Raw genomic sequence first — 22,472 nt, 5'->3', positions numbered from 1 at the left:
AACAGAACAGTCAGGGCAAGCAGGATTCTTAAGCAATATTCAGAAATTATTTTAAGTTGCTCTAAGCTGTTATAAGTAAATCAGTTTCAAAGCACGGGATCATTTCCTTGTATCAGCAGGACGCCGCCCAATTCGATGAGCCCCTGCGGTGGGGTCAGAGGACAGGAGCCGCTGGGGCCCCCTGGGTGGCCCTGGGGACAGGGTGCACGGGTGGGTGGGTGTCCCCCGGCGGTACCGGGGCTCGTTTCTCAGCACCAATTCCCCGGGAGCAGCAGCGGCCGGGCAGCGGGAGCTGCTCAGGGCCGGGGCTGTCAGCTCGGAGCTGGGAGGAGAAGGCTGCCGCTGCGGCTCGCTGTGGCAGGCAGCAGGCGGCGACCCCGCACCCCTCAGCCCTGCCGGGCCCTTGGCTGGGCTCTCTCCGCTGGACAGCGCTCGGGCCGCCGGTTCTCCCGGCCGCAGGGGGCCGCCACGGCCGGGACGGCGACGGGGAGGGGGGAAAGATGGCGGCCAGGTCGGGGCCGCGGGACTACCGCTCCCATGGTGCAGCGCGCCGGGCGGACAGCCAATGGGAGGGCGAGGCGGGAAGAGCGGCCAATGAGGAGCGAGGGCGGGAAGATCGGCCAATGAGGAGCGAGGGCGTGAAGAGCGGCCAATGAGGAGCGAGGGCGGGGCCTGCGCGGCCGTTGGCAGCGGAGCGGCGGGAGGGTCCGTTGAGGCGTTGGGTGCGCGGGGGGCGAGGAGCGGGAGCGCGGGGGGCAGGTCTGGGGCCCTGGGGGCAGGTCGGGGGCCCTGGGGGCAGGTCTGGGGCCCTGGGGGCGGGTCTGGGGCCCTGGGGTGGGCGGGCCGGGGCTCGGAGGGGTGGGGAGGGCTGGGAGTGCCTGCGGGGCCGGGGGAGGCGGTTTGGGGGGCCGGGGGCCTTAGGAAGGGCCTTGGGTGGGCAGAACGAGGGGCCCGAGGGAGGCTGGGGGGGCTCGAAGGTGGCAGCGTGGAGGGGGGGGCGGGCTACAGAGGCCCGAAGGGGAGGGGGTGGGACGGCGTCCCTGGAGGGGGCGGGCAGGGCTGTGGGAGGGGGTTGTGGGGGCCTGAAGGGGGTGTGGGGCCGTGAGAGGGGCTGCAGGGACCAGAGGGGGGTGTAGGCCGGGGGGGACGGGGCTGAAGGGGTCGGGCCGTGGGCGGGTGTTAACGGCAGCTCTGGGGGCACCAGCGGGGGTCAGGACAGGGAGGGGGTGCGAGGCCTTGCCCAGCTGTGGGCTCTCCTCCACCCCCTCAGCCTCAGCTGACCCATTCCTCCCCCACCCCCCACAGTGCGTGAGGCCCTTGGGACGTTGGAGCCCGGTGCCGTTGTTCTCCAGGCAGTGCCGCGCCCCCATCGCAGCACCCCCCTGTCACCATGATGCTGGGGCCCCCGCCCCAGGAGGGCTCTGTGGCTGTTGTGGTGCGTGTGCGGCCCCGCGCTTCCTGTGAGCGAGAGCGGGCCGCACGCCCCGTCCTGCATGTCGTTGACCAGCACATCCTCGTCTTCAACCCTGAAGAGCACAGTGGCCCCCCCAGCAGTGTGCTGCCCACTCACGGGCCCAAGCACCACAGCAAGGACCTGAAGTTTGTCTTTGACCGAGTTTTTGGGGAGGGGGCCACGCAGGAGGAGGTGTTCCAGCACACCACCCACGCGTTGTTGGACAGCGTCCTCAATGGCTACAACTGCTCCGGTAAGACCCGGAGGGTCCTCCTTTGATCAGAAACCCAGAATAATCCAGGATAATAAAGATCTTGAAGCTCCTCCTGTCCAACCACAAACTTCACACTGACCATTCCCGACTCCACCAGATCCCTCAGTGCTGGCTCAGCCCGACTCTTCAACCCCTCTAGGGATAGGGACTCCCCCCCTGCCCTGGGCAGCCCATTCCAACGCCCAACAGCCCCTTCTGCAAAGAAAAACTTCTAAAATCCTTGCAGGAGCTCCTGTCCCATCTGCTCCCAGGCAGGGTGGACTCAGTGGAGCTGTTCATTTATTGTGGAAGCCCTAAGCAGCTGGGGATATGAGGGTACACAACAGCAACACGCAAACATGCAGCCTGAAACTTGGTGCTGGCACCAAGCTGGTGTGACTGTGAGTGTGATCGGGACAGGGACGATCCTGACATGGAAATGTCGAATCTCCCCCTGGGGAGCAATGAGGAGAAGCAAAACCTGAATAAGAGCAACTTCCGGAGTCACAGGATGGTTTGGGTTGGAAGGAACCTTGAAAGATAATCCAGTCCAACCCTCCTGCGATGGGCAGGGACATGTGTCACTAAATCTGGTTGTCCAAAGCCCCGTCCAACCTGGCCTTGAACCCTGCCGGGGGGGGGCAGCCACAGCTTCTCTGGGCAGCCTGTGCCAGGGCCTCACCCCCCTCACAGGGAAGAATTCCTGCCTTACGTCCAGTCTAAACCTGCCCTCTGTCAGTTAAAAGCCGTTGCCCCTTGTCCTGTCACTGCAGGCCCTGGTAAAAAGTCTTTCTCCGACTTTCCTACAAGCCTCTTTCTATACATTGAGAGGCCTCAGTAAGGTCTCCCCGAGCCTCCTCCTCTCCAGGCTGAGCACCCCCAGCTCTCAGCCTCTCCCCGCAGCAGCGCTGTCCCAGCCCTCAGACCGTTCCCGTGGCCTCTGGCCCCGCTCCCACAGGTCCATGTCTGTCCTGTGCTGGGGACCCCAGAGCTGGACGCAGGGCTCCAGGGGGAAAAGGATTTGTGGGGAGGAAATGGTGAGGAGGGACCTGGCTGGGCTGGAAAAGCAGGAACAGTGGGAGGATGAAGACAGAGGAGTGCAAAGTCTCCCAAGTTGGGTCTGGGGCTGCATCTGCAGGGACATTTCTAGCTCAGACAGAGATGTAGGTAGACTGGATGCAGGTAGAGTTGAGGATTTCCAAAGGAGGGCCCCAGAGATGAGCCAAGGGCTGGACAGAGAGGGGAGACTGAAGGAGATGGGTCTCTTCTCCCTGGAGAGGAGAAGAGTCCGGGGCGAACCTCATCCGTTTTTGAGGACTTAAAGGGCAGCTTTGGAGAGGATGGGGGCTCTCTGGTCACAAGTTGAAGACAAGGGGCAGCAGGGACATGTTGAACCAGGAGAGGTTTCATCTCAGTAGAAGACATTTTTTACAGTGAGGACATTCACTGGCACAGCCTCCCCAGGGGCATAGTGGAGTCCCAAGGGCTGGGGGTGTTCAAGATGCCATTGGACAGGGTGCACGATGATCTCATCTGGGCTCCCCTTCCCACAAAAGCTCAGACCAGATGATCTCTCCAGGTTCCTCACAGCCTGGGTGTGCTGTGGTTCTGTGATGCTGGGGGCCACAGCGGTGCTGGAGGGGATGGAGGTGGGCGTTGGGGCAGAAATGAGGCTGGGCAGGTGCTTTCCAGGCATTCTGAGGGACAAGGATGACATGCTCTCCGCTCTGCTAGGGTGGGAAGGATGGCGAGAAATCAGGTGGATCTGTGGCGCAAAGAGCCCCTTGCTTTTGCCATCCCTTCGCAGCCCGAATCGCGGTGAGGGGCAGAGCTTTGGGAGGATGCTGGGTTTGGGAGCGGGATCTGGGGTGAAGCAGACACATCTTGGGGTGCTTTGGGGTTTGCCGTGCCCCTTGTGAGCATGCCGCAGGCTGGCAGCTCTGTAAAGCCAGGTCTGAAAGCTCCTTGCTGGGTCTGAAAGCTCCTCGCCTGCCGCCGCAGCCCCCCCGTGCTGTTGGCAGGCTGTCAGCAGACGAGCGGCTTAACGAGCACATCACTTGTGTGAGGCAGCACCGTGCGGGAGAGGCTGCTCTCCTGTCTAATCATGTGCCGGGCCGGGCACTGGGACCGGAGGATGCTATTCCTGGCTCTCCGGCATGCTCTGCGAGCTGCTGAAGGCTGCCTCTGTCACTGTGCCCACCTGGCAGGCACGTCTCGTGTCTCTATCTGCATAAAATAACTCCAGGATCCTCAAACGAGAGTTGCCAAGCCCCGAGTGCTGCTATTGGGGGGACGGGCTGAGGCTCTCTGGGTTAGTGTGTCCTGCTCTGATGGTGACGCTTCAAAGAGTGTTGAAAGGGGGGGTGGGGGGGTGAGATGAATTACCAGGTCTGGAAGAAGAAACGCCTTCTGGGGAGAGGTGGGGGAATGGGGCTGCTCGGCTTGTTAAAAAGAAGGTTCAGGGGTGACTGGAGCATCCAAGCACGTGATGGTTTGGGGACTCGTTCTGTCTCTGCTAAATGAGAGAGGCTGCAGTGAGAAAAAAAACTGCACTGAGGGGTCGAGTGGCAAACGCGGAGGGGAATTGGCTTTGGCTTCTCTCTGCAAAGGCTGTGAGCAGCCCCCGCCGCAGGGGTTGCTGCGGGAAGCTCTCCTCTCCGGCAAGGAGTGCACTTTCCGCCGCTCCTGTTAATTAACGATCGTTGCAACCCTCCACCCTTTCTCTTCCCAGTGTTTGCCTACGGTGCGACAGGAGCAGGGAAAACCTACACCATGCTGGGCTCGGAGGAAAGCCCTGGCATCATGTACCTCACCATGGTGGAGCTGTACAAGAGGATCGAGGCCAGGCAAGAGGAGAAGAGCTGTGAGGTGCTCGTCTCCTACCAGGAGGTACGCCGCGTCCGAGCCGGGTCCCCTCCTGCCTCCGGGTCACCGTGACTGGGACCTGGGGTTGATCCAGACCCTGCAGTGCCACACTCAGGGTACCCGCTGCACTGACAGCTGTGCCCGGTGTCCCCAGGGCAGCCTTAGAGCCTGGCTGGAAGCAGGCTCACCCACCCAGTTTGGAGAACTGGTGCTGCTGGTTTCTCCCACCTGGACCCTGGGGCATTTTCTGCTCCTTGCCGTGGTCCCCGAGCGACGAGGGCTTCCTGGCTTTGGAGGAGTGGTGGCGCGGTGACTTGCCAGTGAAGCCCTCCCAAGCTCTCCTCTGCATTGAGAGCCCCCTCAGCTGCTCTTGGTGTAACGAGGCCCCAGAGGTGGCATCGGGGGGACACCAGGTTGTGCGTGACACTGGGGCACAAAGTTCCTCTCCCTGCTCCCCGTTGGGTAACCAAACCTCAGCCTTCCGTGGCGTTCCCTGCTCCAGGTGTACAACGAACAGATTCATGACCTGCTGGAGCCCAAGGGCCCTCTGGCCATCCGGGAGGATCCTGAGAAAGGAGTCGTGGTTCAGGGTCTCTCCTTCCACCAGGTGGGTAGAGAAATGGGCACAAGGTCTGGGCACCGCTGCGCCTGCACCAGTTCTGACAGCGGATGCGTGTCCCGGGGCCGTGGGGGGTGTGAGGGCGCGGGGGTGCCATCTGCGCGGCTCCTGGCGGACAGCAAACGCCACCCTGAGCTGAGACGAGCCCCGCGGAGCTGCAGGATGCCTCAGCCTACGCCGCCGTGGCTGCTGGGTGCTGGGTTGTCTCGGTGCTTGCGTACGGGCTGCGCTGACGCCCGCCCTCTGCCCGTTCTCTCCCAGCCCGCGTCGGCAGAGCAGCTGCTGGAGATGTTGGCCAACGGCAACAGGAACCGGACGCACCATCCCACCGACGCCAACAGCACCTCCTCCCGCTCGCACGCCATCTTCCAGGTGAGGGCTGCGGGTTGCAGTGTCGCTCGGGATTTGTGCTGAGAAGGGGGCGAGGGAGCCAGCCTGTGCCAGGACCCGGGGTTCCTGCCCCTGCTCCTGCTGTGCCACAGGAAAAATCGGTGGGTCCTGGCCCTGAGAAGAGAGGTGTGGGTCTGGGCAGGCCAGTAGCCAGCACTGCAGCAGGACAGCACACACTGGTCACGCTGGTGGCCACGTCTCCCAGACAGCCCCAGACTCCCAGCTTGGTGTTAGGGGTCCCAAGGGCTGAAATTTCCCTTTGTGCTTTTGTCTCTTGTCAACTCAGCGTGTGGAAGCTGCACCTAAAACCTTCCTCAGAGCAAAGGGGCCGCGTATCGCTGGCTCCTGCTTGTGCCTCCCCCCAGGTGCCGCAGGCAGGCAGTCTGCTCCGTCGTGTCTCCCCCGGCTCTGAGCCGGGAATTCCGCTCCCCGGGGCTCTGTGAATTTGCTCCCCGGTTTCTCGGTGCTCTCCTACACAAACCTGCCAGTTGATTTCAATTCCAGCCAGGCCCTTCCCCAAATTAGCAGGGCCGTCACGGCTGCGTGGGGAGACAGAGGGCTCTGACTGCAATTTCATTCTGAACCTGGTGCCTTGCCTGTTGCTGCTTGCAGGGGGAAGTCCAGGTGTCTGGATGCTTTCCCAGCCGGGCTTGTCACTGGGTGCTGGATTCCCGCCTGCCGTGAATCCATGAGCTGTGCTGGAACTCTGCCCTGCCCGGCAGGCAAACCACAGTCTGGTGAGGATGCAGGATCGGTTACCAGCCTCCAGCATCTATCTCTGTGGCACCTCCAGGCCATGCAGGAGCCGCTCCTGGGGGGCTGAGGGGGTTCCAGGGCGGTGGGGGAAGTGTTTGCTCCTCCTGGGAGATCTTGAGAGATGCTGAAGGGGAAGTTACGGAGCAGTGCTGTGGGTGACTCTCAGTGGCTGTGTCCCTCCTCGCCTGCACCAGCTGGGAACTGGGCTGGGCACCGCCAGCCCTGCTTGGATGCCTCCCTGGGGCACTGCGAGGCTGTGTCTGGGGGCTTGCAGCCCCCACTGGCATCTGAGATTTCTGGAAAAACCCACAGTCGGAGTCAGGGCTGGGGCTGCCACCGTGCATGAGCACATCCTGGATGATGCCAGGGCTTTGGGTTGGGGTGTTGCCCTTCGGGGACACGACCAGATTATTTTCCGCAGCTCTGTCCCGTCTTGCGAGATCCCTTCCGTGGCTTTGCTGCTCAAGTCATCGCCGAGTTTTTGCTTGTCTTCTCAGCATGCTGGGCCCCTCCTTTCCTGCCGCTCGATCTCACGCCTGCGTGATCCGCTCCGCCATCGTTTCACAAACATTGAAACCGGTGATGCTGGCTCCAACCAGCAGCCCCACGAGCCTGGTGGAGCTGCAGCCTCACCCACCTCTGTCCTCGCAGATCTACGTGAAGCAGCAGGACTGCACTGGCGGCCTCGCTGGCGACCTGCGAGTGGCCAAGATGAGCCTGATCGACCTGGCAGGCTCGGAGCGAGCTTCGGTCGCCAACACCAAGGGAGAGCGGCTCCGGGAGGGCGCCAACATCAACCGCTCGCTGCTGGCCCTCATCAACGTCATCAACGCCTTGGCTGAGGCAAAGGTAACGCTGCTCCTCGCGTGGCCCCGCCGGGGTGGGCGGGTGAGCGCGGTGTCCTCCGGGGATGGTTCTGCCCGCGCGGTGAGGGTGGGAGCCTGGGCTGGGCTCCGAGAGGTGCCGTGGGATGAGGGTGGCCGCGCCCTTGCGGCACAGATTTGGAGCTGAGCAGAGCCTTGATCTCTCGGTACAGAGCAGGAAAAGCCACATCCCGTACCGGGACAGCAAGCTCACACGCCTGCTGAAGGACTCCATCGGCGGCCACTGCCGCACCATCATGATCGCCGCCGTGAGTCCCTCCGTCCTGGCCTACGAGGACACCTACAACACCCTCAAGTACGCCGGCCGGGCCAAGGAGATCAAGGTGTCGGTGAGGATCTGGCGTTGCGGCGGTGATCTGCTCTGTGTTTGGGAGCGGCTGGGGATGGCTGGGAAGGAGCCTGGTTTGTGGGGCGGAGGTTAGTGGGTGCCTCCCTTATCCAGCTTGAGTTTTCCAGCCCTGGGGGTGCCGCTCTGGGCAGACAGCAGCGGATGAAGCTGCAGACAGTGTGTGCCCTGTCTTCGTGTAAAGCTCCTCAGCCCAGCACCCAGAAAGGCTTGTGACTGCGGCAGCAGGTCCCTGAGCGCAGCTCCTGTCCACTGCAGCCACCCTGGGGCTCCCTGGGGAGCCTGGAGGAGGCTGAGCAGCTCCAGCAGTGGGAGAGAGGTACGTGCAGCCCCAGTGCTGCTTTAACCTCTGCCTTGGCCCTGTCTCTGCAGCTGAAGAGCAACGTGACCAGCTCTGACGGCCACGTTAGTAAATACGCCGTCACCTGCGAGCGGCTGAGAGCGGAGGTGAGATGCTGGCGGGGAGGGGAGGGCTCTCGCTTTAGCTGTGGTTTGCTGGGGACGTGGAGCTCTGAGCTCCTGGGCTCGTGAAACCATCTGAGCAAGAGCTGATCCTTCCTCGCAGGTGGCAGATCTGCGGGCGAAGCTCCAGGTCTATGAGGACGCTGCCCGGGAGTCACAGAACCAGGCTCTGGCGCCGCTGGCTCCCTCCGGCTTCCCAGAGGGGCTGCCCAGGTGAGGCTGGTGGGGAGCAGGGACAGAGCTTGGTGGGACCTCCTGGTGTGCCCCGAGCCTGTGGGGTTTTAGTGCTGGTCAGAGCCCAGGTGTCCATTAGAAAGCAGAGGAGCTTCTTTACTGGTGTGCACGTCACCTCGACTGGGCTCGGGGGCAGTTATGAGCGTGGCAGAGCACAGTGCACAAAGCTGGGCTGCAAAGGCCTAATCCTCTTCTCCTTGATCCATCCCAAAACTTCTTGGGCAAAGTGACAGCTTCCCCAGAGGATCTTCTCTGGCTCAGTGGCTGCTTCTCTGCCTTCTGCAGGTTGGAGGAAGCTGTCCCACAGACCAGCGTGGCTCAGAGGAGTGATGGAGAGCAGCAGGAGCTGGGAGCTGGACAGTCTGTTGGGATGCCAATGGAGCTGGAGGAGGAGGTGAGAGAAGGGGTGCTGTGATGAGTGGGGCCTGGTGGGGGGCTCACATACCCTCGTGGGGTACCCTGGGCACGCTGGGAGAGGGCAGGAACTCACCCGGTCCACGGGCTCCTGGCTCAGCGTGTGGGGGGCTGTGGACTGCTGGCAAAACCCCTTAACTTCCCAGCTAACGGGGAATTTGGGGAACAAACTCATCTCAGAGATGGGCTAATGCTGCGCTTTTGGGTGATTGCTCCAGGCTCCAGAGGAAAGGCCTCCCAGCAGCCCCAGAGCAGCCCACCAGACAGACGTCCAGCTGGAAGGGAAGACACCAAGGTGCCTTCTGCAGGGGTTGTCTGGCAGCCGGGCAGAGACGTGAGTGTCCTCGTGTCGTTCCCACATGTTGCTTCCTCATGTTTGCCTGCGGAGGACGGGCTGCCCACCCTCCTGTTGCATCCTGTAGCCATCCTAAGGGCTGTCCAGAAGGACGTGGGACCAGGTCTTTGTCTGCAGATGACAGCCGGCCCTGTAAAATAAGGGATTTGGCTCCTGGAGATCTAATCCCATGGGATAGTCTCTCCTGGAAATGCAGCAGTGAAGGTTTCCAGGCACAGCCACCGTGTGAGCCGTCAGTGCGCGTTGTTAGTCCTGAAATTACCTCTGCGAAGTCTTTCCTCTTGCCGCTGCTCCCCCGGGCCCTGCCCTGGCAGGGCTCCCGTGGCACCATCTGCTGATGTCTCTGCCCCAAGCATCTTGGCAGAATGAACCTCTTTGGAAAGGCCTCTTGAGGGAGGCTGGCCTTAACGTGTGCCTGGATCTGTCTGCCTCTGCCGGAGCTGACAAGTGTCTGAAGCCCGGCAGAGCCTGCAGGTGCCGTTTTGTCCCTGTAACTAACAGGTAAACACACAACTCACAGCTCGGGTTGTCCAGGAAGAGATTTACAACTTGGGTATCTCTCGACTTCTGTTTGCCTCTCTTGCCCCAAAACTCTGCTAACAGGCTCTGCCCCGCCCAAGGAGGTGTCTCAGAGGTGATGCTGGTGCTGCTGGGCCTCTGTTACTGGTGACGCTGGCTCACGCTCGCCTGCTAACTGGTTCTTGGGTCTGTCTCTCTCTGTCCCAGGCTCCTGGCTGCCGTCCTGAACGTTGCCCGAAAGCAATACGCCCTCCTGAAGGCTGCCGCCCTCCTCACTCCTGCCATGGTCTCCGAATTTGAGGACCTGGAGCGCCTGGTCAGTCAGGAGGCTGGTGTAAGCGGGGAGCAAGCCACGTCTGCAAAGGGAGCCGCAGAGATCGGCGGGGCCAGCCCTGCCCAGAGGATGCAGCAGGGCTGTGAGGGTGAGAAGCTGGGGCCGTCGGTGCTGCCCCCTCTCTTTTGTCTCGGTGTGCGCTGGAGGAGCCGGTGGCGGGGGGGCAGCTCCCAGCTGTGGGCACAGGGCAGGGAGATGAGTTTCTCCTGACTCCTCCTGACGTGGCACCCAGCGGGTTCTGCCCAGAGCGGCTGCAGCCTCGCTTTGTAGAGCGACTGGGGCTGGCCAGCACCGCCGGGAGCCCGGGGCACGGCCGGAGCCAGGAGCAGCCCTTGTCTCCGGGGAGCTCAGCATGTGTGTGCGAGTCAGCATAAACGTGAGGGATATTTCTGCTCCTGGAGACCAAAACAGCAGTTCTGATCCTCATTTGTCCTCCTCTTGTTTACTCCTCCATGGAACATTTGTCCCAGCCAGCCTGGCTGTAGCCTCCCAGCCGGCAGCCTGCATCTGACCAGGGCTGAGCTCTCCCTCCTCATCCTCAGGGCCGATGCACGATGCCCATAGCGAAGCCGTGGGCGCTGCAGACCCTGTGTTCCGGGCACAGACCGGGCGTTGCCGCAGGGCACTTGCTTTGGGCCCAGCCTGATGCCTTTAGGATTAGTTGTGCTGGCTCTTTTCCTCTCGGTTTAAGGTGGTTGGATGGAAACACCCGCTGGCAAACGGCTGCTGTAGGGCTCGCTGGGCTGACCTCCGCCGAGCTGTGACGGGGGGCTGTGAGGGGGATGCCCCGGGCTTTGCGGGTGCCTGGGAACTGCAGACAAGGAGGTGACTCTGTTTCTTCTCTGCTCCTTCAGCCCAGGTGTCTGTCGCCGTGCCCAGCACCCCCGGGATGAGTGGCACCGTGCAGCGCTTGCAGGACCTCGCTGCCCCCTGCAGCCCCACGTCGGTGGCTCCTGGCCCGATTAAGAAGAGGGGGACTACAACAAGTCACATGTCCCCGGTGTCATCGGCTGCCCAAAACCGCCGCACGCTGCCTGCTGTGCCCGTTCACAACCTGAACGAGACTTTTGAGGTCTCCAACAGCAGTGGTTCACCCAGCGTGGCCGAGGCAGCTGCCTCCAGCCTGCCAGAATTCTCCATCTGGGAGAGCGTCCAGAGCCACCTAAACAAGCAGGACGGCCCCGTCGTGCCCCAGTAAGTGCTGGCCTGGGGGGGTTAACTGTGGTTTTGGGGCTCCCCCCTCCACGATCTTGCTGTCTGGGTGAATCCTCCGTGGATCGCTGCAGCTCTGCTAAGGGGGGAGACTGGGCAGAAAACACTCAGCCTGCAGACAGGCAGCCAGCGGTCCGAGCTCGTGTGTGAATCGCTGTCAAAGATATAAAAAACATTCCAAGGAAATCTATTTCTCCCTTTGGGGCCCTTCTGGAGCCCCGCGTGCTGGCTGGGAAGCAGGTGGGGCCTCAACTCTGCTCCCAGAGAGGTTGGAGCGAGGGTTGGGACTGCACACTCTGGGGTTTTGCGTTTTATTGTTTAGTTGGTAGTTTGGGTTTTTTTATTGCCGGTGCTTCAAAGGGGCTCTGGATTTTCCAAAGCTCTGTGAATCTGTGAGAGCATCCAAAGGCAGAGATGGGCATGGCCTTGGTAACGCAGGACACCCCGAGGTCTCCCCGTCTCCTCCTGCAGCTCTAGGAAATGGTTCCTACCGAGGGAACTGGGGACACTGAGGTCCAGGGGAACAGCCCGAGCACCTCAGGGAGCAGCAGTAGCCAGGCGGCTGACGCCTCCTGTGCCGCTCTCCTGAGGATTTACCCCTCTTGGAACGGTTTTCCCCTACAAAACCGGGCAGGTTTCCTGTGACTCCTGTTCCCTGCGGGCGGATGGTGTTGGCCTGGCTGCCTCGCAGCCTCACGAGAGCGGGCACTAACTCCCTTCTCCTTGGCCGCAGAGCCTGTGCCCCGGTGTCTGCCGTGAAGGGTTCCTCCATCCCCAGGCCCTCCGTGGTCTCCAAAGCCCCTGCGCAGAAGCGGAGGCGAGTGGAGAGGTGAGGCAGCCGCCGGCCCCCCGTGCCCCAGAGCGCCCCGCGCAGGCAGCAAGGGCTGGCAGCTGCCTGGGGCTCGAGCCCCCGTCCCTGCCTGCGTCGGCCCCACCTCACCTGTGACACGTGGGGACGCGGGGGGGCTCCGCCCTGAGCCTCGCGGGTTTAAAACGGCCCCTTTCTCTTCACAGCGCTGCTCCCCCCACCCTGGGTGGGCTCCAGAGCTGCAGCACCCCGAGATCTGCGCAGCCCTCCCGCGCCCCTCCGCTCCCGGGCAGGCGCCTGGGGAAACCCTCTGCCCGCAGCACCACGGGCTGCAAGAGCGTTCCCTGCGGCAGGGCAGGCACCAAGCGGGCGCTGGACCAGCCCCCTTCCGGGTCAGGTGAGGAAAATACCTCGAACTGGGAGGTTTGCTGCTGGTGGAAGATGCTCTTTGGGGTTTGCTGCTTCCTGGCTGTAGCCAGAGCCTCGGGGAAGGCTGGTGGGTGCTTGGGGAGGGGCAGAAAGGAGGAGGGGGCTGGCAGCACCTGGATCTCTGTCGGGGCGGGGGGGGACGGGACCTGGGTTTGCTGCTTTTACCCAGCAGCTGCCTAATGCACTTCCCTCCTCTTTCCATCCTCAGAGCATCCTGCGGGCCCTCTCTCCTGGAAGGGCAGCAGAAGGACCACCAAAGAGCTCGTGGCCCTGGGCAGTGCCCCCCCTGCTCCCACCCCCCAGCCAATGAAGCTCTTATGCTGATGGCTCCTGCACCCAGGATCCCCGGCAGTGTCCCAACCCAGGTGCCAAACTTCTTCCTTTCTCTCGTAGCCCTGTCCCACCCTTCCTGCAGCCACACAACAATTCCTGCAGCCCTTCTTGTACCCCTGCAGTCACCCCCAGCCCCCTCCTGTTCACCGTCCCAGTTACGTCCCCTGTTGTATCATACTAAGAAATAACATGTATTTTTAATAAACCTTTTTCGTTTCCAACCAGAGGGGAGAGGGGAGACGTGCGGCTGTTTCTTCTCGCCTCCCCCTCGCCCAGGGAGCTGGGATGGGGAAGCAGCTCCCGTCTGAGCGGGCCTGGAAAAGGCCCTTGCTCGTGGGGGTGGGCTCTGTCGGGGCTTCCCCCATCTCCCATCATCCCCGGGACCCCGTGGGTGCCTTCTGCCCCCTCTGCTGTGCCCGGGGGGCTCTGGGGCGCTCGCTCCGTGTCCCAGAGTGCCGGCAAGCACCGGCTGCTGCTGCTTTGCGGGGCGAAAAGTGTTTCTGCTACAACCCCATGGCCACCATCCCTGTCTCCGTGTGACGCTGGGGGCTCCTGGCTCCAGCCGCCTGCACAGCAGAGAGCTCCCCGCATCCCTGCCTGGGGACCACACCTGTCCCCCGACACCCCTGCGACCCCCTTTCCTGCCGTGCCAGGGCACGTCTGGCCACGGGCACATCTGCTTGCCTGCCCCAGCTCCTCGTAGCCACCCCCAGAGGTGACCAAGCGTGGTGGGAGCAGGACGGGGAGGGAGGACCCAGCTGCGGGTGTGCTGCTGTCCCACAGGGACCGGGGTCACCGGCTCCTTCTGCACTACTTCCCTGCCTGGCAGCGGCTGATCTCGCCTTTGTCTTCTCAGAGCGTGGAAGCTTCTAATTAACACTTGCAGCCCGCTCCCAGTTCGTTTGTCTCATTAAGGGGGGCCGGGGAGGAGGAGGGGGAGAGCCCAGCTCTGCCTGCCGGCAGGGACAGCTTTCTGTGCTTTGATCCCGGCCGGCAGGAGCTGGGAGAAAATCAACCTCTGGGGAGCGGCGCGGGGGCTGGCGAGGACCCCGCCGCGCCCCCAGCCCCGTCCTGCCCCGCCAGGACTGTGCACGCCAGGGGACTTCAGAGAATCCCGGGGGACGGAGGAGCCCTGTCACCAGGGGCTGTCACCCAGCACACGTTCCCAGGGCTGCCACTCTTCCGGGAGGCCAAGTGTCACTTGCAGGGTACATCGGGGCCCCAAGCCGGGCGTTTCTGTGGGCAAACCCCTGCCCGCCGCTGGTGACAGCGGCCCAGGACAGCTGGGGGACACGGGCCTGCCTGGGGGCGAGGAGCTTCTGGGGATTCGAGGGGGATGTGGCAGCAAGCGGTTGTCTCGGAGCGCCGCCCGAGTGCCCCCAGTCGCACCAGTATGAGCCCGCCCTGGCCCTGGGTGCCCACAGGTCACACCCGTGGGGCCACGGCTGTTGCCACGACACTTTCCAAGTGGCCGCGGTCGGTGGCCCGGCGACGGTGGCCGCGGTCCAGCGGGGCCTGGCGGCGTGTCCCCGTCCCCGAGCGGGCGGGGAGCCTTTCCCGGCCATCGGCTGCCATCTAGCTGCCAGCCGGCGGGAGCTGTCCCCCGCCCTGGCCCCGCTCCAGCCCCTCCTGGGACCCCCCCGGCTTCATCCAGCCGCCTCTTGGGGCCCCCACCCCGATGCCCCCACGAGTCCCTCGCGGTCCCCAAGCCCCCCGGCCCCCGCCGGCGCTGTCCCCGAGGCCTGGCCATGTCCCGCTGTGTGGCTCAGGGCTGGCGGTGGCCCCGTGCCCCTGGCTCTGTCCCCCCGCGTTTCCCGGCAGCGCCGGGCCCCGGCACAAAGAGACCCCGCGGGGGGGCCGGGCCCGCCGGCTCCGGCCCCGCACGAAGCCCCTTTCAGCCGCCCGGGGAGGGGTCCCGGCCCTCCCTCCTCCCCCCGCCGCCCCCGGCGGGCAAAAGCCCCCCCAAACTCAGCGCACAGGTGACGGGGACGCGGCCGCGCACCCACAGCAGCGGCTGGGGCAGGATCCGGCCCCCCCGAGCTGGGAAGGGGGGACCCGGCGCCCTGAGCCCCGGCCGGGCTCCGGCAGGACCAGGCGGCGCTTGACAGAGCCAGCGGGGGGGAAGGACTTGGGAGGCGTCAGGCTCTAATTAGCAGCCGGCCTTAATGAGCAGCCGGCCTTAATGAGCCGCCTGCCCGCGCTGCCAGACGGCCCGCACAGAGCCTCCGCCCAGGGGAGCCGGGGCCGGGCGGCGGGTGCGGAGCCGCTTGTGCCGGGGCTGGGCCCGGGGGGGCGACACGGGGAGCGCGCGGGGTGTGAGTCGTGAGAGAGACAGTGAGTGTGTGTGCGTGTGTGTGTGTGTGTGCGTGCGTGTGTGTGTCTGTGTGTGTGTGTGTGTGCACATGGGCATGGGGGGATGGAGACGTGTGTGCGTGTGGACGTGTGTGTGCACCCAGCACCCACAGCGCCCTGGGCCCCCGCACCCAGCACCCCTGGGCCCCCACGGCCGTGCCCCCAGCACCCACGCCGCCCCAGGGGAATGTATCCCGCGCCCACGGAGCCCTGCAGCGCTGCCCCCAGCTCCCGCGGTGCCCACGGCCTCGCACCCCGCCTCGCACCCAGCACCCACCCGCCGGCTGCCCCACGGGTGCCCACGGCCACGGCTCTGCCTCCCAGCCTGGCGTGTGCCCCAGCCCCCCCAGTGCCCGCCGCGGGGGCAGGGGGCCGTGCTGCGGTGCCCGGGCTGGCTGCCAGGGCACAGCCCCCCCCTGCTGCTGTGCCGGGACTTGGGCTCCCTGCCCGGTGGCCAGTGACGGGGGGGCCCCCGGGCTGCACAAAACCCCCGGGCCGGGCCCATCACGCCCCCCCCTCCGGCATGGAGAGCCAGCGGCTCTCCTCCTACGGCCGCCGCATCGGCCCCGCCGCCCCGGGCTACCGGGGGCTTCCCGCCAGCCCCCCCGCCCGGCTCCGGGCTCCCCGCAGCGCCCAGCCTGGTCCCCGCACGGGTGCCCGCCTGGGGCTGGGCAGGATGGACTTCTCGCTGGCCGCAGCGCTCAACTCGGAGTTCAGGGAGACGCGCACCAACGAGAAGGTGGAGATGATGGAGCTCAACGACCGCTTTGCCAGCTACATCGAGAAGGTCCGGCTGCTGGAGCAGCAGAACAAGGTGCTGGTGGTGGAGCTGCACCAGGCGCGGGAGCAGGAGCCCTCGCGTCTGCCCGACGTCTACCAGGGGGAGCTGCGTGACCTGCGGCGCCACGTGGAGCAGTTGGCCACCGCCAAGGCCCGTCTGGAGATCGAGAAGGAGAACCTCGCCGAGGACCTCGGCAGCCTCCAGCAGAAGTAAGGCTCTGCCCCGCTTGGGGTAGCCCTGGGGCCCAAGGTGGCGACCATGACCAGGGTGGGGATGGGGAGCGGGGTGGGGATGGGGAGCAAGGGGGCCACCAGCAGCACGATGGCCTCAGGGACCAAGGTGGCCCCCAGGATGGTGATCACAGTCATCTGGGGACCAGGGCGGTGGCAAGGACCAGGGTGACAGCAGGTATCCCCAGGTTGGCCACTGAGACAGAGACCAGGGTGGCCACCAGGACCAGGGTAGCCCTGGGGACCGGGCAGTGGTGGGCACCAGGGTGGTGACGGGGCCGCGGGTGGCAACAGGGACCAGGGTGACCCCGGGAACAGCGCAGGACGGTGGCGGGGGGTGTGGGATGGGCACGTGCTCCGACACAGGGTGTGGGTGCTGGGAGCGCAGGGCCGTGTCGGCCCGGGGGGTCCATCCCTGGGGCTCAGGGTGACGAGGAGCAGCGCCTAATGAGTAGCAGCAATACCGAGTAGCAGCGCCCAACGAGTACTGCGCCTAACGAGGAGCGATGCTGAGGGGAACGGTGCTGAGTGAGTAACGGTGCCTCTGCTCCGGCGCAGGCTGCAGGACGAGGCGACCCTGCGGCTGGAGGCCGAGAGCGACCTGGCTGCCTACAGGCAGGTGAGGGCAGGGGCTGGACCCTGCGTCCCCCGTCCTGCAGCCCAGGGGCTCAGCCCCCAGCTCAGCCTCCCGCGGGGACAGGCAGGGGTGGGCAGGAGCGGGCAGTGGGGGGCTGGGGTGCCTTGGGGTGGGCAGAACGGGGCAGCACGGGGCAGGGCCGGGCAGCTCGGGAGGGAGCAGGCCCTGGGGACGGTCCCTCCTCTCCCCCCGCGGCGGCAGGACGTGGACGCCGCTGCCTTGGCTCGCCTGGCCCTGGAGCGGCGGGTGGGGACGCTGCAGGACGAGATCGCCTTCCTCCGCAAGGCCCACGAGGAGGTAACCCCGCGCGGGGGGCTGGGGGGGAGTCCCGGGGCTCGCCGGGGCCGGGCTGAGCCCCGCTGTCCCCCCAGGAGCTGCGGGAGCTGCAGGAGCAGCTGGCCCGGCAGCGGGTGCATGTCGAGGTGGACGCGAGCAAGCCGGACCTGACGGCCGCCCTGCGCGACATTCGCAGCCGCTACGAGGCCGCGGCCGCCAGCAACGTCCGGGAGGCCGAGGAGTGGTACAAGTCCAAGGTGCGGCGGAGCCGGTCGCCCGGCGGGGGGGCCTGGCTGTCCCCTCCCGAGCGTCACCTCCTCGGGGCTGGGCGGCGCCGCCTGGGGGTGGCGCGTGGGGTTTGGGATCCCCGCTGCCCCCGCCCGTGTCCCGTGTCCGGGCCTGGTCCCCGCGGGGAGCGGGGACGTGTCCCCCTGCGGAGTGACACGGGCACGGTCCCTGAGGCGTGTTCCCAGTGACGGGGCCCACAGGCACTGTCCCGCAGGAGCAGGGACACGTTCCCGGTGGCTTCCACAGGCACCATCCCTCCCACCTGCACGGCGGGGACGTGTCCCCAGCAGCACCTGCCGTCAGGGACGTGTCCCATGTCCGCTGTCCCGTCGCCTCAAGGGAGCAGGGACACGTCTCCACGACACGTGCCATCAGCCACGTGCCCCACGTGCGCCGTCCCTTCCACCCAACACCGCGTGCCACCGGGGGCACGTCCCGTGTGAGCTGTCCCTTCCTCCCATGGCAGCAGGGATGTGTCCCCACCACAGGCGCTGCTGGGGCCACGGCCTCCCGGGAGCTGGGATGTCCCTGGGACACGCGCCTTTGGGGATGTCCCGCCTGTCCCCAACGGCTGCAGGAACAGGGACATGTCCCCAGGCCCACACCAAGGGCGTGTCCCGTGTGCACTGTCTCCTCCTGCCCCAGCAGCAGGGACACGTCCCCAGTGACACGGGGCTCTGGGGACACATCCCGTGAGCACCGTCCCACCACCCTGCCGGGTCGGGGATGTGTCTGTGTGCCACGTGCTGGTGGGGCCACGTCCCTGCAGTGGAGCAGAGCAGGGCTGTGTCCCCACGCCATGTGCCACCGGGACACATCCCACGGCACGTGTCCCCCCCCAGTTCACAGACCTGACGGCCGCGGCCGCCCGGCACGCAGAGGCCCTGCGCGCCGCCAAGCAGGAGGCCAACGAGTACCGGCGCCAGCTCCAGGCCCTCACCTGCGACCTGGAGGCTCTGCGGGGTGCGGTAGGTGACAGCTGCGGGGAGCGGGCGGGGGACACGGCATCGGGGGGCTGCCACCGCCACCGGGCTCCCTGGCACGGCGCTGGGGACCCCCACCCGCTGCTGGGGGAACGGCTGGTCCCCAGGGGTGGGAGGTGGATGGGCACCGCGGAGAGCCACCAGCTCCCGGGAGAAGGCGGCGGTGGAGGGTGTCCTGTCCCCTCGGGGTCCCCCAGAACGAGTCCCTGGAGAGGCAGCTGCGGGAGCTGGAGGAGCGCTACGCCCTGGAGACGGCCGGCTACCAGGACACGGTGGCACGGCTGGAGGAGGACACCCGCAGCCTCAAGGAGGAGATGGCCCGGCACCTGCAGGACTACCAGGAGCTGCTCAGCGTCAAGCTGGCCCTCGACATCAAGATCGCCACGTACCGCAAACTGCTGGAGGGTGAGGAGAGCAGGTGATGGCAGAGCGGGGGCTTCGTCCTGCCCCTGCCCCTTCCCCGGCCGTGTCCCAAACCATCCCCAAAGCCTCGTGGTCCCCTCGGGGGTGTCAGACTGTCCCCAGCCCTCCTGCCCCAGCCCCAGGCGGGGCCGAGCTGGTGTGCAGGGCGGCAGCAGGACCCCGATGCTCTTCCCAACACCCCGCATCGCTCCTGCAGGATCACCATCCCCGTGCAGAGCTTCTCCAACCTGCAGATCCGAGGTGAGGCCGTGGCCACGCGTGGGGTGGGGGTGGGATGGTGGCACAAGCAGGGGTGGCTTCTAGGGGTCAGCGGGAGGAGACGCTGTCTCAACCATCCCTGCCCCATCCGGAGGGACCGGGAGCTTTTCCTCCAAACCTCAAGGAATGAGGACTCCTGGGTTCTCCCAAGATGGGGGGAGGAGTGAGCCATGGCCACATCCCAGAGCCGAGCATGTCCCCAGGCCAGTGATGTCCCTAAGGCTGAATGACCACCATGTCCCCAAGGACAGCCCTGTCCCCAAGGCCAATCACACCCTAAAGCCACCCGTGTCCCCACGGCCAACCACATTCCCAAGGCCAATCATGTCCACGGTGCCGTGTCCCCAAGGCTAATCACTCCCCAAAGCCGGCCACATCCCCGGTGCCAGCCACATGCCAAGGCCAAGAATGTCACCAGTCACGTCCCCAAGGCCAATCGCATCCCCGAGGCCCACAGTGTCCCTGAGGCTGGTCACATCCCTGGGGCCAGCGTCCCCTGGCTCAGGGTTCTCCAGGCCAACCTGTTCCCTTTGGGCCCCCCCACCTTGAGTGGGGCTGGAGGAGCCATTCCTGGGCACTGGGTCACCCCCGTGTCCTGCCCCTTTCCCCTAGAGACCAGCCTGGACCCTAAATCCGTGTCTGAAGCCCGCGTGAAGAGGAGCATTGTGGTCAAAACTGTGGAGACCAAGGATGGAGAGGTGCGAAGTCCTCATCCGTGACACCCACGCTGCCTCCCCTCCACCCCCCCTCCCCACGGGGTGTCCCCAAGGGGGTCACTCATCATGCACGTGGGGCCACCACCCTTCAGCCCAGGAGCAGCCCAGGCAGGGAACCAGTGACCCCAGTGCCCTGAGAGCACGGCACGAACCGGCTCTGGGCCACGGTGGGGCTGAGCCTGGCAGCTCGTAGAGAAAACCATCCCCCGTCCCTGTCCCCAAGGTCGTTCAGAGCCCAGACAGGCTCAGCCCGGGAGGAGAGCCCAAGCCCGGGGTGATGGTCGCTCTCCCTCTGCCTCCAGGTGATCAAGGAGTCCAAGCAGGAGCACAAGGAGGAGCCGTAGGGCGGAGGAGCCGCAGCAGCCACACGCTTGTAGCTGTAGCCCCGTAGGTCCTGTCCGATGCTGCAAGGGAGCCCGCGGCCGGGCACCGGTCACGGGAGGAGCCGGCGGTGCCTCGGGGGGTCACCTCCCCGCACCCACCCCGCTGACACCCTGTTGGGGGCTGGCTGCCAGCAGAGCGCCCGTTCAGGCGGGCACAGCGCGGGGAGGGGATGGGCAATACCCGGGGCAGGCGAGCGGCGCCGGGCAGAGCCGAGCTCCCTCGCCAGGACGCTGCCACGGCCCCACAGCACGGAGGAGCCGGCGGTTTCGGGGCCGTGCCCGCGCTCATCCTGGGTCTCCAGTGCCCAGGAGAGAGGCCCTCCTGTTGCCATCTCTGTGTGCCAGTCGGACAAGACAACGGTGCCAAGAGCACCTCTCCCTGCACCCCACCTTGCTGCCCTCTCCCCGGTCTGGGAGGCCACCCCAGATCTCCCCAGTGTACCCAGGCCCTGAGCACCCTTGGGGTGGGGGGCCTGCAGGGTGCAAGGAACCGGCAGCTGAGGGACATTTCCCCGTCACCAAGCATCACGTGGGCTTAGCCCAGAGGCAGGGGCAGGAGGAAGGAGGATGGGGAGGCAGGTGCTGTCAGGACGGCATCCAAGAGTGATGAGATGGGGATAACGAGGGGTTCCTGGGGACACTGGGGTGTCCAGGGTGGTTTGTGGGGCCGGAGCAGTGGTGGGCACAGGAGGCTGGGTGGCCTCGAGGACTTCTCCTGGCACAGAGCCATGGGCCTGTCCTGGCCCCCCCGAGTGTCCGCCACCAAGGTGTCCCCATCACCGTGTGGGGACAAAGAGTCCCGAGGGGCTTGTGGCGAGGGGTGACCCACGGTCGGGTGCCTGGGCCCTCGCCTGGGGGGGTCCCACGCAGGTGAAAATGGAGAGGAGGGGAGTGCAGAGGAGACGGAGGAGGGTGTCAGGGCACCCACGGGTGCTCTCACAGTGAGAGGTGCCTCCCGCCACCCAGGAGCGATGGGGGAGGACGGACGGAGCCATCCCCGACCTGCTTGTCCCGCCAGGGGGACCGGGGCTGCCCTGGTGACAGTCGCTGCCATGCGAGGAGCCCAAGCTCCCCCCAGCACGGGCATTCGAGATGGGGCTGGAAGAAATCCCTTGTCCCTGGGCTCCACGTGGCCCTGTCCCCCTGCCCCCCTCTGTCCTCCGGTGCTCCCCCCGCACCAGCACGTGCCACCGGCCCACCCAGGGCCGTGGCCCAGCCCGGTGCTCACCCGCAGCCCCCGTCCCCTCCTTCGATTTAGCTACAGACCATGAGCGGAACCTGCCCTGATGCCACCTCACGTAGGAGCAACAGCCCAGCAGCACTCCTTGTACCCCGCAAGCCCCTTGGGACGAGCACAGGGGGTGCCACTGGGCTGCCACCCCCCTTGTCCCCTCTGTCCCCCCGTGCTTTGCAGCTCCTGACTCCAGAAGGGCCGTTCCCAGGGGCAGGAGATGTTACAGGAGAGCCGGGTGCTGCCCGGGTTTGGCATCCAGGGTGGGATGGCAGCGGCCCGGGGGACTCGGTCCCCCTCGAGCAGCCTCAGGCTGGTGCTTTGCAGCCCACGTTGCTACTGAATTAATGCACTAACACCTGCGGCAGCTTGAGGTGAGAAATAAAGCTAAAACGCGAGTGTGGTGCTTCCAAGGTCGCGCCTGCAACCTGCCTCTCCGCAGGCAGTGCCGGGGGTCTTCTTTACTGCATTTCTCCTGAGTCTTCTCACTAAACCACAGTTATTTTGCCTTTCCCCAAGTGATGGGGATGCTGCGGGCTGCTCCCATCCTTGACATAGGACGTGAGTGCAAGCGCTGGGCCTGGGCACTGCTGAAAGCGCCGGGCCTGTTCCCACCAGAGCTGGAACCGTTGTGTCAGGGCTGCTCCTGCATCAGCATCCTCCATCCTGACCCCGGGTAACTCCAGCACCTTCTTGTTTCATTTAAGCCTTCAACTCTTGGCTTTCTGCAAGTCCTCGGCTTTGCAAGTGTTACCCAAAGGCAAGAGGAATCGCACCCACAACAGGCTGCAGGGACACAGGTGTCCCCAAGACAGAAGCCACAAAGCCCAACATTCCAGTACCAGGCCCAGAGGTGAATCTGAAGCCTGCAATCAGGTGCCCAGTGGTTTCCACAGAGAAGGTGGGAGAGGGATGGGAATAGTCTGCCAGGGCGAGGGGGTGCCCTTTTGCTCCACTAGACGGGTTTGGAACAAAATGGACCCGACCGTTGTTGCTGAGATGATTTCAAGGCAATCTTGTGGCAGGCGCATCCGCCAGTGCAAGTGGAGCTTCGTGGCTGCTGAAGTGTGGCAGCTTCTGGCTGGCTTTGTTTTCAAGGTCTCACGGTAGGTGAGACCTTTGGCCAATGGGAGCCGCTACTGACTACAGGTCAGATTCTGTCTGGGTGTCAATGGAGATCCCTGGGGGAGCCATCTGGAGCTCGTCCCCTGAAGCAGCACCTTGCGGTCGAGGACTCTCCCCTTGGGC

At 65.3% G+C, this 22,472-nt stretch overlaps 2 protein-coding genes across 2 annotated transcripts; both read left to right on the top strand.

Annotated features, from left to right (window-relative positions):
• Positions 1-390: 390 nt before the first annotated feature.
• LOC141955367 (kinesin-like protein KIF18B) lies at positions 391-12,854 on the top strand. Its single transcript, XM_074895206.1, has 16 exons — positions 391-705; positions 1,306-1,706; positions 4,438-4,595; positions 5,074-5,178; positions 5,452-5,562; positions 6,988-7,185; positions 7,373-7,549; positions 7,939-8,013; positions 8,132-8,241; positions 8,548-8,656; positions 8,895-9,010; positions 9,758-9,972; positions 10,739-11,078; positions 11,830-11,925; positions 12,111-12,301; positions 12,542-12,854. Exons 2-16 carry the CDS (start codon positions 1,391-1,393, stop codon positions 12,655-12,657), a joined length of 2,433 nt encoding a protein of 810 aa, XP_074751307.1. The 5' UTR covers positions 391-705; positions 1,306-1,390; the 3' UTR covers positions 12,658-12,854.
• Positions 12,855-15,541: 2,687 nt separating this feature from the next.
• Positions 15,542-21,469, top strand: LOC141955368 (glial fibrillary acidic protein-like). The gene is made up of 10 exons (XM_074895207.1): positions 15,542-16,008; positions 16,588-16,648; positions 16,868-16,963; positions 17,038-17,199; positions 18,073-18,198; positions 18,411-18,631; positions 18,833-18,876; positions 19,507-19,592; positions 19,913-19,997; positions 20,960-21,469. The coding sequence occupies exons 1-9, from the start codon at positions 15,542-15,544 to the stop codon at positions 19,952-19,954; spliced, it is 1,305 nt and encodes a 434-aa protein (XP_074751308.1). The 3' UTR covers positions 19,955-19,997; positions 20,960-21,469.
• The last annotated feature ends 1,003 nt before the right edge of the window (positions 21,470-22,472 follow it).

The sequence above is a fragment of the Athene noctua genome, unplaced genomic scaffold, assembly GCF_965140245.1.
Source record: "Athene noctua unplaced genomic scaffold, bAthNoc1.hap1.1 HAP1_HAP1_scaffold_160, whole genome shotgun sequence".
Taxonomy (NCBI): domain Eukaryota; kingdom Metazoa; phylum Chordata; class Aves; order Strigiformes; family Strigidae; genus Athene; species Athene noctua.
The sequence above is the reverse complement of the archived record's forward strand: the minus strand, read 5'-3'. Positions and strand labels throughout refer to the sequence as shown.

Bases quoted from the DNA above. Each gene is read 5' to 3' on its own strand.
- LOC141955367 (XM_074895206.1), top strand. From the start codon at position 1,391: ATGATGCTGGGGCCCCCGCCCCAGGAGGGCTCTGTGGCTGTTGTGGTG. The intron at 8,242-8,547 runs GTGAGGCTGGTG...TGCCTTCTGCAG, and splicing joins TTCCCAGAGGGGCTGCCCAG to GTTGGAGGAAGCTGTCCCAC. The intron at 11,926-12,110 runs GTGAGGCAGCCG...TTCTCTTCACAG, and splicing joins AAGCGGAGGCGAGTGGAGAG to CGCTGCTCCCCCCACCCTGG.
- LOC141955368 (XM_074895207.1), top strand. From the start codon at position 15,542: ATGGAGAGCCAGCGGCTCTCCTCCTACGGCCGCCGCATCGGCCCCGCC. The intron at 16,009-16,587 runs GTAAGGCTCTGC...GCTCCGGCGCAG, and splicing joins CTCGGCAGCCTCCAGCAGAA to GCTGCAGGACGAGGCGACCC. The intron at 17,200-18,072 runs GTGCGGCGGAGC...GTCCCCCCCCAG, and splicing joins AGGAGTGGTACAAGTCCAAG to TTCACAGACCTGACGGCCGC.